The sequence below is a fragment of the Oncorhynchus clarkii genome, chromosome 14 (assembly GCF_045791955.1).
Source record: "Oncorhynchus clarkii lewisi isolate Uvic-CL-2024 chromosome 14, UVic_Ocla_1.0, whole genome shotgun sequence".
Lineage (NCBI taxonomy): Eukaryota > Metazoa > Chordata > Actinopteri > Salmoniformes > Salmonidae > Oncorhynchus > Oncorhynchus clarkii.
Genome location: NC_092160.1, coordinates 29534712 through 29547461, shown reverse-complemented (window position 1 = coordinate 29547461; position 12750 = coordinate 29534712). Strand labels below are relative to the sequence as shown.

General features: G+C 42.1%; 1 protein-coding gene across 1 annotated transcript in view; it reads left to right on the top strand.

The window, feature by feature from the left end:
* LOC139366493 (actin-binding LIM protein 3-like) overlaps positions 1-12750 on the top strand; it is a 124505-nt gene that overhangs the window by 47555 nt on the left and 64200 nt on the right. Inside the window, exon 3 of the mRNA XM_071104017.1 lies at positions 3955-4138. Coding sequence (XP_070960118.1) covers positions 3955-4138 — 184 coding nt within the window. The remainder of the gene's footprint in view (positions 1-3954; positions 4139-12750) is intronic.

Here is a 12750-nt window from a genome sequence, read left to right as displayed (position 1 = left end):
AACAAATCACACATGTAGTCTCTCTCTCTCTCCCTCATCTTTCTCTCTCTCTCTCTCTCATCTCTCTCTCTCTCTCCTTCATCTCTATATATCTCTCTCTCAGTCTTATCTCTGTCTCTCTCTCTCTCCATTCCTCTCTTCCTCTCCATCTCTCTCTCTCTCTCCATCGCCATCTCTCTCTCTCTCTCTCTCTATCCATTCCTCTTTCTCTCCATCTCTCTCTCTCTTTCTCTCCATCCATCTCCTTCTATCTCTCTTTCCATTCTCTCTCTCTCTCTCTCTCTCTCTCTCCATCCATCTCTTTCTCTCTCTCTCTCTCTCCATCCATCTCTTTCTCTCTCTCTCTCTCCATCCATCTCTTTCTCTCTCTCTCCATCTCCATCTCTTTCTCTCTCTCTCTCTCTCTCTCTATCTCTCTCTTTCCATTCCTCTCTTTCTCTCTCTCTCTCTCTCTCTCTCTTTCCATTCCTCTCTTTCTCTCTCTCTCCATCCATCTCTTTCTCTCTCTCTCCATCTCTTTCTCTCTCTCTCTCTCTCTCTCTCTCTCTCTCTCTCTCTCTCTCTCTCTCTCTTTCGATTCCTCTCTCTCTCTCTCTCTCTCTCTCTCTCTCTCTCTCTCTCTTTCGATTCCTCTCTCTCTCTCTCTCTCTCTCTCTCTCTCTTTCTCTTTCCATTCCTCTCTTTCTCTCTTCTCGTGGAGAACAGGAAAGGGTATTTTGTTCCGTCTTATTTATCTCCAATGAAGGAATTGTTTCTGTTTTCCACATTGTCTTTATTTTCACATCATACCAAACGGTATACCCGACACCCGGAAACACACACACGCAAGGAGGCTGGGGCACCTTAAATAGGGAGGATGGGCTTGTGATAATGACTGGAGCGGAATATGGAATGGTATCAAATTTTTCAAAAACATGGTTTGATGCCAATCCCTTCGCTTCATTACAGCCATTATTATGAGCCGTCCTCCCCTCAGCAGCCTCCAATGGCAAGCATGCATGCAAATATACATACACACACACCATGTCTATGTCTGCGTGTCTGTAATGAGGGTGGGCTGTTCTGTGTGGAGAAGCAGGGAGGAGGAAACTTAATGAAACCCAACAAAATACCTCTGTCAGAACCACCACTGAACAACCCTCTGAGCTCCCCATAAAAACACTAATTGGCTCATTTCGAACAGTTTACTGTGGAAGTGGGGCAGATGTGGGGCAGATGTGACCAACTGGGTCCAAACCCGGGATATAGAATAGCTTTGCCACCTCAACTAAAGCTGAGGAATTACTGTAGCAGTTTCAAGTTTTCTACTCCGCTAGCCAGCACCTCGTCTAAATAGGTGTGTGTTTCTTTTTCTTCTAGATTGTTTCTTGTTTTTACCATGGTTTTTCATGTAGAATAGTTTGAGTGCTCAGTCTTTAACCCAATCCACCATCTCTCTCTCTCTTTCTTCCTCTCCCTCTCCCTCTCTCTCCTTCTCTTCTCTCTCTCTCTCTCCCCTCTCTCTCTCTCAATTCAATTCAATTCAATTCAATTCAATTAAAGGGCTTTATTGGCATGGGAAACATGTGTTAACATTGCCAAAGCAAGTGAGGTAGATAATATATAAAGTGAATATATAAAGTGAAATAAACAATAAAAATTAACAGTAAACATCACACATACAGAAGTTTCAAAACAATAAAGACATTACAAATGTCATATTATATATATATATACAGTGTTTTAACAATGTACAAATGGTTAAAGGACACAAGATAAAATTAATAAGCATAGATATGGGTTGTATTTACAATGGTGTTAGTTCTTCACTGGTTTCCCTTTTCTCGTGGCAACAGGTCACAAATCTTGCTGCTGTGATAGCACACTGTGGAATTTCACCCAGTAGATATGGGAGTTTTTCAAAATTGGATTTGTTTTCGAATTCTTTGTGGATCTGTGTAATCTGAGGGAAATATGTCTCTCTAATATGGTCATACATTGGGCAGGAGGTTAGGAAGTGCAGCTCAGTTTCCACCTCATTTTGTGGGCAGTGAGCACATAGCCTGTCTTCTCTTGAGAGCCATGTCTGCCTACGGCGGCCTTTCTCAATAGCAAGGCTATGCTCACTGAGTCTGTACATAGTCAAAGCTTTCCTTAATTTTGGGTCAGTCACAGTGGTCAGGTATTCTGCCGCTGTGTACTCTCTGTGTAGGGCCAAATAGCATTCTAGTTTGCTCTGTTTTTTTGTTAATTCTTTCCAATGTGTCAAGTAATTACCTTTTTGTTTTCTCATGATTTGGTTGGGTCTAATTGTGCTGCTGTCCTGGGGCTCTGTAGGGTGTGTTTGTGTTTGTGAACAGAGCCCCAGGACCAGCTTGCTTAGGGGACTCTTCTCCACGTTCATCTCTCTGTAGGTGATGGCTTTGTTGTGGAAAGTTTGGGAATCGCTTCCTTTTAGGTGGTTGTAGAATTTAACGGCTCTTTTCTGGATTTTGATAATTAGTGGGTATCGGCCTAATTCTGCTCTGCATGCATTATTTGGTGTTCTACGTTGTACACAGAGGATATTTTTGCAGAATTCTGCGTGCAGAGTCTCAATTTGGTGTTTGTCCCATTTTGTGAAGTCTTGGTTGGTGAGCGGACGTTACCTGTAGCGCTGATGTTTAGGCCAAGGTATGTATAGTTTTTTGTGTGCTCTAGGGCAACAGTGTCTAGATGGAATTTGTATTTGTGGTCCTGGTGACTGGACCTATTTTGGAACACCATTATTTTGGTCTTACTGAGATTTACTGTCAGGGCCCAGGTCTGACAGAATCTGTGCATAAGATCTAGATGCTGCTGTAGGCCCTCCTTGGTTGGTGACAGAAGCACCAGATCATCAGCAAACAGCAGACATTTGACTTCGGGTGCTGCAGACTTTTCTAGTGCCCGCGCCAATTCGTTGATATATATGTTGAAGAGGGTGGGGCTTAAGCTGCATCCCTGTCTAACCCCACAACCCTGTGTGAAGAAATGTGTGTTTTTTTTTGCCAATTTTAACCGCACACTTGTTGTTTGTGTACATGGGTTTTATAATGTCGTATGTTTTACCCCCAACACCACTTTCCATCAGTTTGTATAGCAGACCCTCATGCCAAATTGAGTCGAAGGCTTTTTTGAAATCAACAAAGCATGAGAAGACTTTGCCTTTGTTTTGGTTTGTTTGGTTGTCAATTAGGGTGTGCAGGGTGAATACATGGTCTGTTGTACGGTAATTTGGTAAAAAGCCAATTTGACATTTGCTCAGTACATTGTTTTCATTGAGGAAGTGTACGAGTCTGCTGTTAATGATAATGCAGAGGATATTCCCAAGGTTACTGTTGACGCATATTCCACGGTAGTTATTGGGGTCAAATTTGTCTCCACTTTTGTGGATTGGGGTGATCAGTCCTTGGTTCCAAATATTGGGGAAGATGCCAGAGCTAAGGATGATGTTAAAGAGTTTTAGTATAGCCAATTGGAATTTGTTGTCTGTATATTTGATTATTTCATTGAGGATACCATCAACACCACAGGCCTTTTTGGGTTGGAGGATTTTTATTTTGTCCTGTAACTCATTCAATGTAATTGGAGAATCCAGTGGGTTCTGGTAGTCTTTAATAGTTGATTCTAAGATCTGTATTTGATCATGTATATGTTTTTGCTCTTTATTCTTTGTTATAGAGCCAAAAAGATTGGAGAAGTGGTTTACCCATACATCTCCATTTTGGATAGATAATTCTTTGTGTTGTTTGTTTAGTGTTTTCCAATTTTCCCAGAAGTGGTTAGAGTCTATGGATTCTTCAATTACATTGAGCTGATTTCTGACATGCTGTTCCTTCTTTTTCCGTAGTGTATTTCTGTATTGTTTTAGTGAATCACCATAGTGAAGGCGTAGACTCTCTCTCTCCCCTCACTCTCTCTCTCCCCTCACTCTCCCACCAACTCTCTCTCCAGTGTGTGGGTGTGGCCTGGCTAGATCTGGGTTCTATCAGAAGAGTGGTGAGTACATCTGTACGTCAGACTACCAACGTCTGTATGGGACGTGCTGTGACCGCTGTGACGGATTCATCACCGGGGAGGTGGTCTCTGCTCTGGGGAGGACCTACCACCCTACCTGCTTCGTCTGCAGTGTCTGCAGGTACACACACACTCTCCCTAACATGCATACTGTACACACACTCTCTAACACACACACACACACTCACCCTAACATGAATACTGTACACACACACACACACACACACACACACACACACACACACACACACACACACACACACACACACACACACACACACACACACACACACACACACACTCTCCCTAACATGCATACTGTACACACACTCTCTCTCACACACACACACACACACACACACACACACACACTCACACACACACACACACACACACACACACACACACACACACACTCTCTCTCCCTAACATGCATGCTGTACACACACTCTCTAACACACACACACACACACACACAAACAGATGTCTCCTGATAGATCATTGTGAAACAGTGAGGGTGAGCTCTTTTGTAGTTAGCTCTGTACTGCGTTTCAGTGAACTGGTGTTTTGAAAAGGCAGCAGAGATGGTGGGAGACAGAGAAACAGAGCGTGCTGTCAGAGAAGGACAGAAATAGCAGCGATGCTTTTGTGGCCAGAGTAACATGGCTTCCATTAAATATGTAGAGTAAAAGTTGAAAACGCAGAGCAAGGCTGACGGTGCAGAGTCTCTGGAGGGAGAGACACACGCAGCTAACAACGAAGTCACACACACACACACACTCCTCTAGTCTACTACACCTCTAGTCTACTACTACTCCAGTCTGCTACTACTCCTCTAGTCTACTACTCCTCTAGTCTACTACTACTCCTCTAGTCTACTACTCCTCTAGTCTACTACTACTCCTCTAGTCTACTACTACTCCTCTAGTCTACTACTACTCCTCTAGTCTACTACTACTCCTCTAGTCTACTACTACTCCTCTAGTCTACTACTACTCCTCTAGTCTACTACTACTCCTCTAGTCTACTACTACTCCTCTAGTCTACTACTCCTCTAGTCTACTACTACTCCTCTAGTCTACTACTCCTCTAGTCTACTACTACTCCTCTAGTCTACTACTACTCCTCTAGTCTACTACTACTCCTCTAGTCTACTACTACTCCTCTAGTCTACTACTACTCCTCTAGTCTACTACTCCTCTAGTCTACTACTACTCCTCTAGTCCATTACTCCTCCTCTAGTCTACTACTACTCCTCTAGTCTACTACTACTCCTCTAGTCTACTACTACTCCTCTAGTCTACTACTACTCCTCTAGTCTACTACTACTCCTCTAGTCCATTACTCCTCCTCTAGTCTACTACTACTCCTCTAGTCTACTACTACTCCTCTAGTCTACTACTACTCCTCTAGTCTACTACTACTCCTCTAGTCTACTACTACTCCTCTAGTCTATTACTACTCCTCTAGTCTACTACTACTCCTCTAGTCTACTACTACTCCTCTAGTCTACTACTACTCCTCTAGTCTACTACTACTCCTCTAGTCTACCACTCCTCTAGTCTACTACTACTCCTCTAGTCTACTACTACTCCTCTAGTCTATTACTACTCCTCTAGTCTACTACTACTCCTCTAGTCTACTACTACTCCTCTAGTCTATTACTACTCCTCTAGTCTACTACTCCTCCTCTAGTCTATTACTACTCCTCTAGTCTACTACTACTCCACTAGTCCATTACTCCTCCTCTAGTCTATTACTACTCCTCTAGTCTACTACTCCTCCTCTAGTCTATTACTACTCCTCTAGTCTACTACTACTCCTCTAGTCTACTACTACTCCTCTAGTCTACTACTACTCCTCTAGTCTACTACTACTCCTCTAGTCTACTACTCCTCCTCTAGTCTACTACTACTCCTCTAGTCTACTACACCTCTAGTCTACTACTACACCTCTAGTCTATTACTACTCCTCTAGTCTACTACTACTCCTCTAGTCTACTACTAGACTCCCTAGTCTACTACTACTCCTCTAGTCTACTACTACTCCTCTAGTCTACTACACCTCTAGTCTACTACTACTCCTCTAGTCTATTACTACTCCTCTAGTCTACTACTCCTCTAGTCTACTACTACTCCTCTAGTCTACTACTACACCTCTAGTCTACTACTCCTCTAGTCTACTACTACACCTCTAGTCTACTACTACACCTCTAGTCTACTACTACTCCTCTAGTCTATTACTACTCCTCTAGTCTATTACTACTCCTCTAGTCTACTACTACACCTCTAGTCTACTACTACTACTCTAGTCTATTACTACTCCTCTAGTCTACTACTACTCCTCTAGTCTACTACTACTCCTCTAGTCTACTACTACTCCTCTAGTCTACTACTCCTCTAGTCTATTACTACTCCTCTAGTCTACTACTACTCCTCTAGTCTAGTACTACTCCTCTAGTCTACTACTACACCTCTAGTCTACTACTACACCTCTAGTCTACTACTACTCCTCTAGTCTATTACTACTCCTCTAGTCTACTACTACTCCTCTAGTCTACTACTACTCCTCTAGTCTACTACTACTCCTCTAGTCTACTACTACTCTAGTCTACTACTACTCCTCTAGTCTATTACTACTCCTCTAGTCTACTACTACTCCTCTAGTCTACTACTACTCCTCTAGTCTACTACTACTCCTCTAGTCTACTACTCCTCCTCTAGTCTACTACTACTCCTCTAGTCTACTACACCTCTAGTCTACTACTACACCTCTAGTCTACTACTACTCCTCTAGTCTATTACTACTCCTCTAGTCTACTACTACTCCTCTAGTCTACTACTACTCCTCTAGTCTATTACTACTCCTCTAGTCTACTACTACTCCTCTAGTCTACTACTCCTCTAGTCTATTACTACTCCTCTAGTCTACTACTACTCCTCTAGTCTAGTACTACTCCTCTAGTCTACTACTACACCTCTAGTCTACTACTACACCTCTAGTCTACTACTACTCCTCTAGTCTATTACTACTCCTCTAGTCTACTACTACTCCTCTAGTCTACTACTACTCCTCTAGTCTACTACTACACCTCTAGTCTACTACTACACCTCTAGTCTACTACTACTCCTCTAGTCTATTACTACTCCTCTAGTCTACTAATACTCCTCTAGTCTATTACTACTCCTCTAGTCTACTACTACTCCTCTAGTCTATTACTCCTCCTCTAGTCTACTACTACTCCTCTAGTCTACTACTACTCCTCTAGTCTACTACTCCTCCTCTAGTCTACTACTACTCCTCTAGTCTACTACACCTCTAGTCTACTACTACACCTCTAGTCTACTACTACTCCTCTAGTCTACTACTACTCCTCTAGTCTACTACTACACCTCTAGTCTACTACTACACATCTAGTCTACTACTACTCCTCTAGTCTATTACTACTCCTCTAGTCTACTACTACTCCTCTAGTCTACTACTACTCCTCTAGTCTACTACTACACCTCTAGTCTACTACTACACCTCTAGTCTACTACTACTCCTCTAGTCTATTACTACTCCTCTAGTCTACTACTACTCCTCTAGTCTATTACTACTCCTCTAGTCTACTACTACACCTCTAGTCTACTACTACTCCTCTAGTCTATTACTCCTCCTCTAGTCTACTACTACTCCTCTAGTCTACTACTACTCCTCTAGTCTACTACTCCTCCTCTAGTCTACTACTACTCCTCTAGTCTACCACACCTCTAGTCTACTACTACACCTCTAGTCTACTACTACTCCTCTAGTCTATTACTACTCCTCTAGTCTACTACTACTCCTCTAGTCTACTACTACTCCTCTAGTCTACTACTACTCCTATAGTCTACTGCTACTCCTCTAGTCTACTACTACTCCTCTAGTCTACTACTACTCCTCTAGTCTACTACTACTCCTCTAGTCTACTACTACTCCTCTAGTCTATTACTCCTCTAGTCTACTACTCCTCCTCTAGTCTACTACTACTCCTCTAGTCTACTACTCCTCTAGTCTACTACTCCTCCTCTAGTCTACTACTCCTCTAGGCTACTACTACTCCTCTAGTCTATTACTACTCCTCTAGTCTACTACTACTCCTCTAGTCTACTACTACACCTCTAGTCTACTACTACTCCTCTAGTCTACTACTACTCCTCTAGTCTACTACTACTCCTCTAGTCTACTACTACTCTAGTCTATTACTCCTCCTCTAGTCTACTACTACTCCTCTAGTCTACTACTACTCCTCTAGTCTACTACTCCTCCTCTAGTCTATTACTACTCCTCTAGTCTACTACTACTCCTCTAGTCTACTACTACTCCTCTAGTCCATTACTCCTCCTCTAGTCTATTACTCCTCCTCTAGTCTACTACTACTCCTCTAGTCTACTACTCCTCCTCTAGTCTATTACTACTCCTCTAGTCTACTACTACTCCTCTAGTCTACTACTACTCCTCTAGTCTACTACTACTCCTTAGTCTACTACTCCTCCTCTAGTCTATTACTACTCCTCTAGTCTACTACTACTCCTATAGTCTACTACTCCTCTAGTCTATTACTCCTCCTCTAGTCTACTACTACTCCTCTAGTCTACTACTACTCCTCTAGTCTACTACTACTCCTCTAGTCTATTACTACTCCTCTAGTCTATTACTACTCCTCTAGTCTACTACTCCTCCTCTAGTCTATTACTACTCCTCTAGTCTATTACTACTCCTTAGTCTACTACTACTCCTCTAGTCTACTACTCCTCTAGTCTATTACTACTCCTCTAGTCTACTACTACTCCTCTAGTCTACTACACCTCTAGTCTACTACTACTCCTCTAGTCTACTACTACTCCTCTAGTCTACTACTACTCCTCTAGTCTACTACTACTCTAGTATATTACTCCTCCTCTAGTCTACTACTACTCCTCTAGTCTATTACTACTCCTCTAGTCTATTACTACTCCTCTAGTCTACTACTACTCCTCTAGTCTACTACTACTCCTCTAGTCTACTACTACTCCTCTAGTCTACTACTACTCCTCTAGTCTACTACTCCTCCTCTAGTCTACTACTACTCCTCTAGTCTACTACTACTCCTCTAGTCTACTACTACTCCTCTAGTCTACTACTCCTCCTCTAGTCTACTACTACTCCTCTAGTCTATTACTACTCCTCTAGTCTACTACTACTCCTCTAGTCTACTACTACTCCTCTAGTCTAATACTCCTCTAGTCTATTACTCCTCCTCTAGTCTATTACTACTCCTCTAGTCTATTACTACTCCTTAGTCTACTACTACTCCTCTAGTCTACTACTCCTCTAGTCTACTACTACTCCTCTAGTCTACTACTACTCCTCTAGTCTATTACTACGCCTCTAGTCTATTACTACTCCTCTAGTCTACTACTCCTCCTCTAGTCTATTACTACTCCTCTAGTCTATTACTACTCCTTAGTCTACTACTACTCCTCTAGTCTACTACTCCTCTAGTCTATTACTACTCCTCTAGTCTACTACTACTCCTCTAGTCTACTACACCTCTAGTCTACTACTACTCCTCTAGTCTACTACCACTCCTCTAGTCTACTACTACTCCTCTAGTCTACTACTACTCCTCTAGTCTATTACTCCTCTAGTCTACTACTACTCCTCTAGTCTATTACTACTCCTCTAGTCTACTACTACTCCTCTAGTCTATTACTACTCCTCTAGTCTACTACTACTCTAGTCTACTACTACTCCTCTAGTCTACTACTACTCCTCTAGTCTACTACTACTCCTCTAGTCTACTACTACTCTAGTCTACTACTACTCCTCTAGTCTATTACTCCTCCTCTAGTCTATTACTACTCCTCTAGTCTATTACTCCTCCTCTAGTCTATTACTACTCCTCTAGTCTACTACTACTCTAGTCTACTACTACTCCTCTAGTCCATTACTCCTCTAGTCTACTACTACTCCTCTAGTCTACTACTACTTCTCTAGTCTACTACTACTCCTCTAGTCTACTACTACTCTAGTCTACTACTACTCCTCTAGTCTACTACTCCTCTAGTCTACTACTACTCCTCTAGTCTACTACTACTCCTCTAGTCCATTACTCCTCCTCTAGTCTATTACTCCTCCTCTAGTCTACTACTACTCCTCTAGTCTACTACTACTCCTCTAGTCTACTACTCCTCTAGTCTATTACTACTCCTTAGTCTACTACTACTCCTCTAGTCTACTACTCCTCTAGTCTATTACTCCTCCTCTAGTCTACTACTACTCCTCTAGGCTACTACTACTCCTCTAGGCTACTAATCCTTTAGTCTACTACTACTCCTCTAGTCTACTACTCCTCTAGGCTACTAATCCTTTAGTCTACTACTCCTCTAGTCTACTACTCCTCCTCTAGTCTATTACTACTCCTCTAGTCTATTACTGCTCCTTAGTCTACTACTACTCCTCTAGTCTACTACTCCTCTAGGCTACTACTCCTCTAGGCTACTAATCCTTTAGTCTACTACTCCTCTAGTCTATTACTCCTCCTCTAGTCTACTACTAATCCTTTAGTCTACTACTCCTCTAGTCTACTACTACTCCTCTAGTCTACTACTACTCCTCTAGTCTACTACTACTCCTCTAGTCTACTACTAATCCTTTAGTCTACTACTCCTCTAGTCTACTACTACTCCTCTAGTCTACTACTACTCCTCTAGTCTACTACTACTCCTTTAGTCTACTACTCCTCTAGTCTACTACTCCTCTAGTCTATTACTCCTCCTCTAGTCTACTACTCCTCTAGTCTACTACTACTCCTCTAGTCTACTACTACTCCTCTAGTCTACTACTACTCCTCTAGTCTACTACACCTCTAGTCTACTACTACTCCTCTAGTCTACTACTACTCCTCTAGTCTACTACTACTCCAGTCTACTACTACTCCTCTAGTCTACTACTCCTCTAGGCTACTAATCCTTTAGTCTACTACTCCTCTAGTCTACTACTACTCCTCTAGTCTACTACTACTCCTCTAGTCTATTACTACTCCTCTAGTCTACTACTACTCCTCTAGTCTACTACTACTCCTCTAGTCTACTACTACTCCTTAGTCTACTACTACTCCTCTAGTCTACTACTACTCCTCTAGTCTACTACTACTCTAGTCTATTACTCCTCCTCTAGTCTACTACTACTCCTCTAGTCTACTACTACTCCTCTAGTCTATTACTACTCCTCAAGTCTATTACTCCTCCTCTAGTATATTACTACTCCTCTAGTCTACTACTACTCTAGTCTACTACTACTCCTCTAGTCTATTACTACTCCTCTAGTCTACTACTACTCCTCTAGTCTATTACTTCTCCTCTAGTCTACTACTACTCTAGTCTACTACTACTCCTCTAGTCTACTACTACTCCTCTAGTCTACTACTACTCCTCTAGTCTACTACTCCTCCTCTAGTCTACTACTACTCCTCTAGTCTATTACTACTCCTCTAGTCTACTACTACTCCTCTAGTCTACTACTACTCCTCTAGTCTAATACTCCTCTAGTCTATTACTCCTCCTCTAGTCTATTACTACTCCTCTAGTCTATTACTACTCCTTAGTCTACTACTACTCCTCTAGTCTACTACTCCTCTAGTCTACTACTACTCCTCTAGTCTACTACTACTCCTCTAGTCTACTACTACTCCTCTAGTCTATTACTACTCCTTAGTCTACTACTACTCCTCTAGTCTACTACTCCTCTAGTCTATTACTCCTCCTCTAGTCTACTACTACTCCTCTAGGCTACTACTACTCCTCTAGGCTACTAATCCTTTAGTCTACTACTACTCCTCTAGTCTACTACTCCTCTAGGCTACTAATCCTTTAGTCTACTACTCCTCTAGTCTACTACTACTCCTCTAGTCTACTACTACTCTAGTCTACTACTACTCCTCTAGTCTATTACTCCTCCTCTAGTCTATTACTACTCCTCTAGTCTATTACTCCTCCTCTAGTCTATTACTACTCCTCTAGTCTACTACTACTCTAGTCTACTACTACTCCTCTAGTCCATTACTCCTCTAGTCTACTACTACTCCTCTAGTCTACTACTACTTCTCTAGTCTACTACTACTCCTCTAGTCTACTACTACTCTAGTCTACTACTACTCCTCTAGTCTACTACTCCTCTAGTCTACTACTACTCCTCTAGTCTACTACTACTCCTCTAGTCCATTACTCCTCCTCTAGTCTATTACTCCTCCTCTAGTCTACTACTACTCCTCTAGTCTACTACTACTCCTCTAGTCTACTACTCCTCTAGTCTATTACTACTCCTTAGTCTACTACTACTCCTCTAGTCTACTACTCCTCTAGTCTATTACTCCTCCTCTAGTCTACTACTACTCCTCTAGGCTACTACTACTCCTCTAGGCTACTAATCCTTTAGTCTACTACTACTCCTCTAGTCTACTACTCCTCTAGGCTACTAATCCTTTAGTCTACTACTCCTCTAGTCTACTACTCCTCCTCTAGTCTATTACTACTCCTCTAGTCTATTACTGCTCCTTAGTCTACTACTACTCCTCTAGTCTACTACTCCTCTAGGCTACTACTCCTCTAGTCTAATACTCCTCTAGTCTATTACTCCTCCTCTAGTCTATTACTACTCCTCTAGTCTATTACTACTCCTTAGTCTACTACTACTCCTCTAGTCTACTACTCCTCTAGTCTACTACTACTC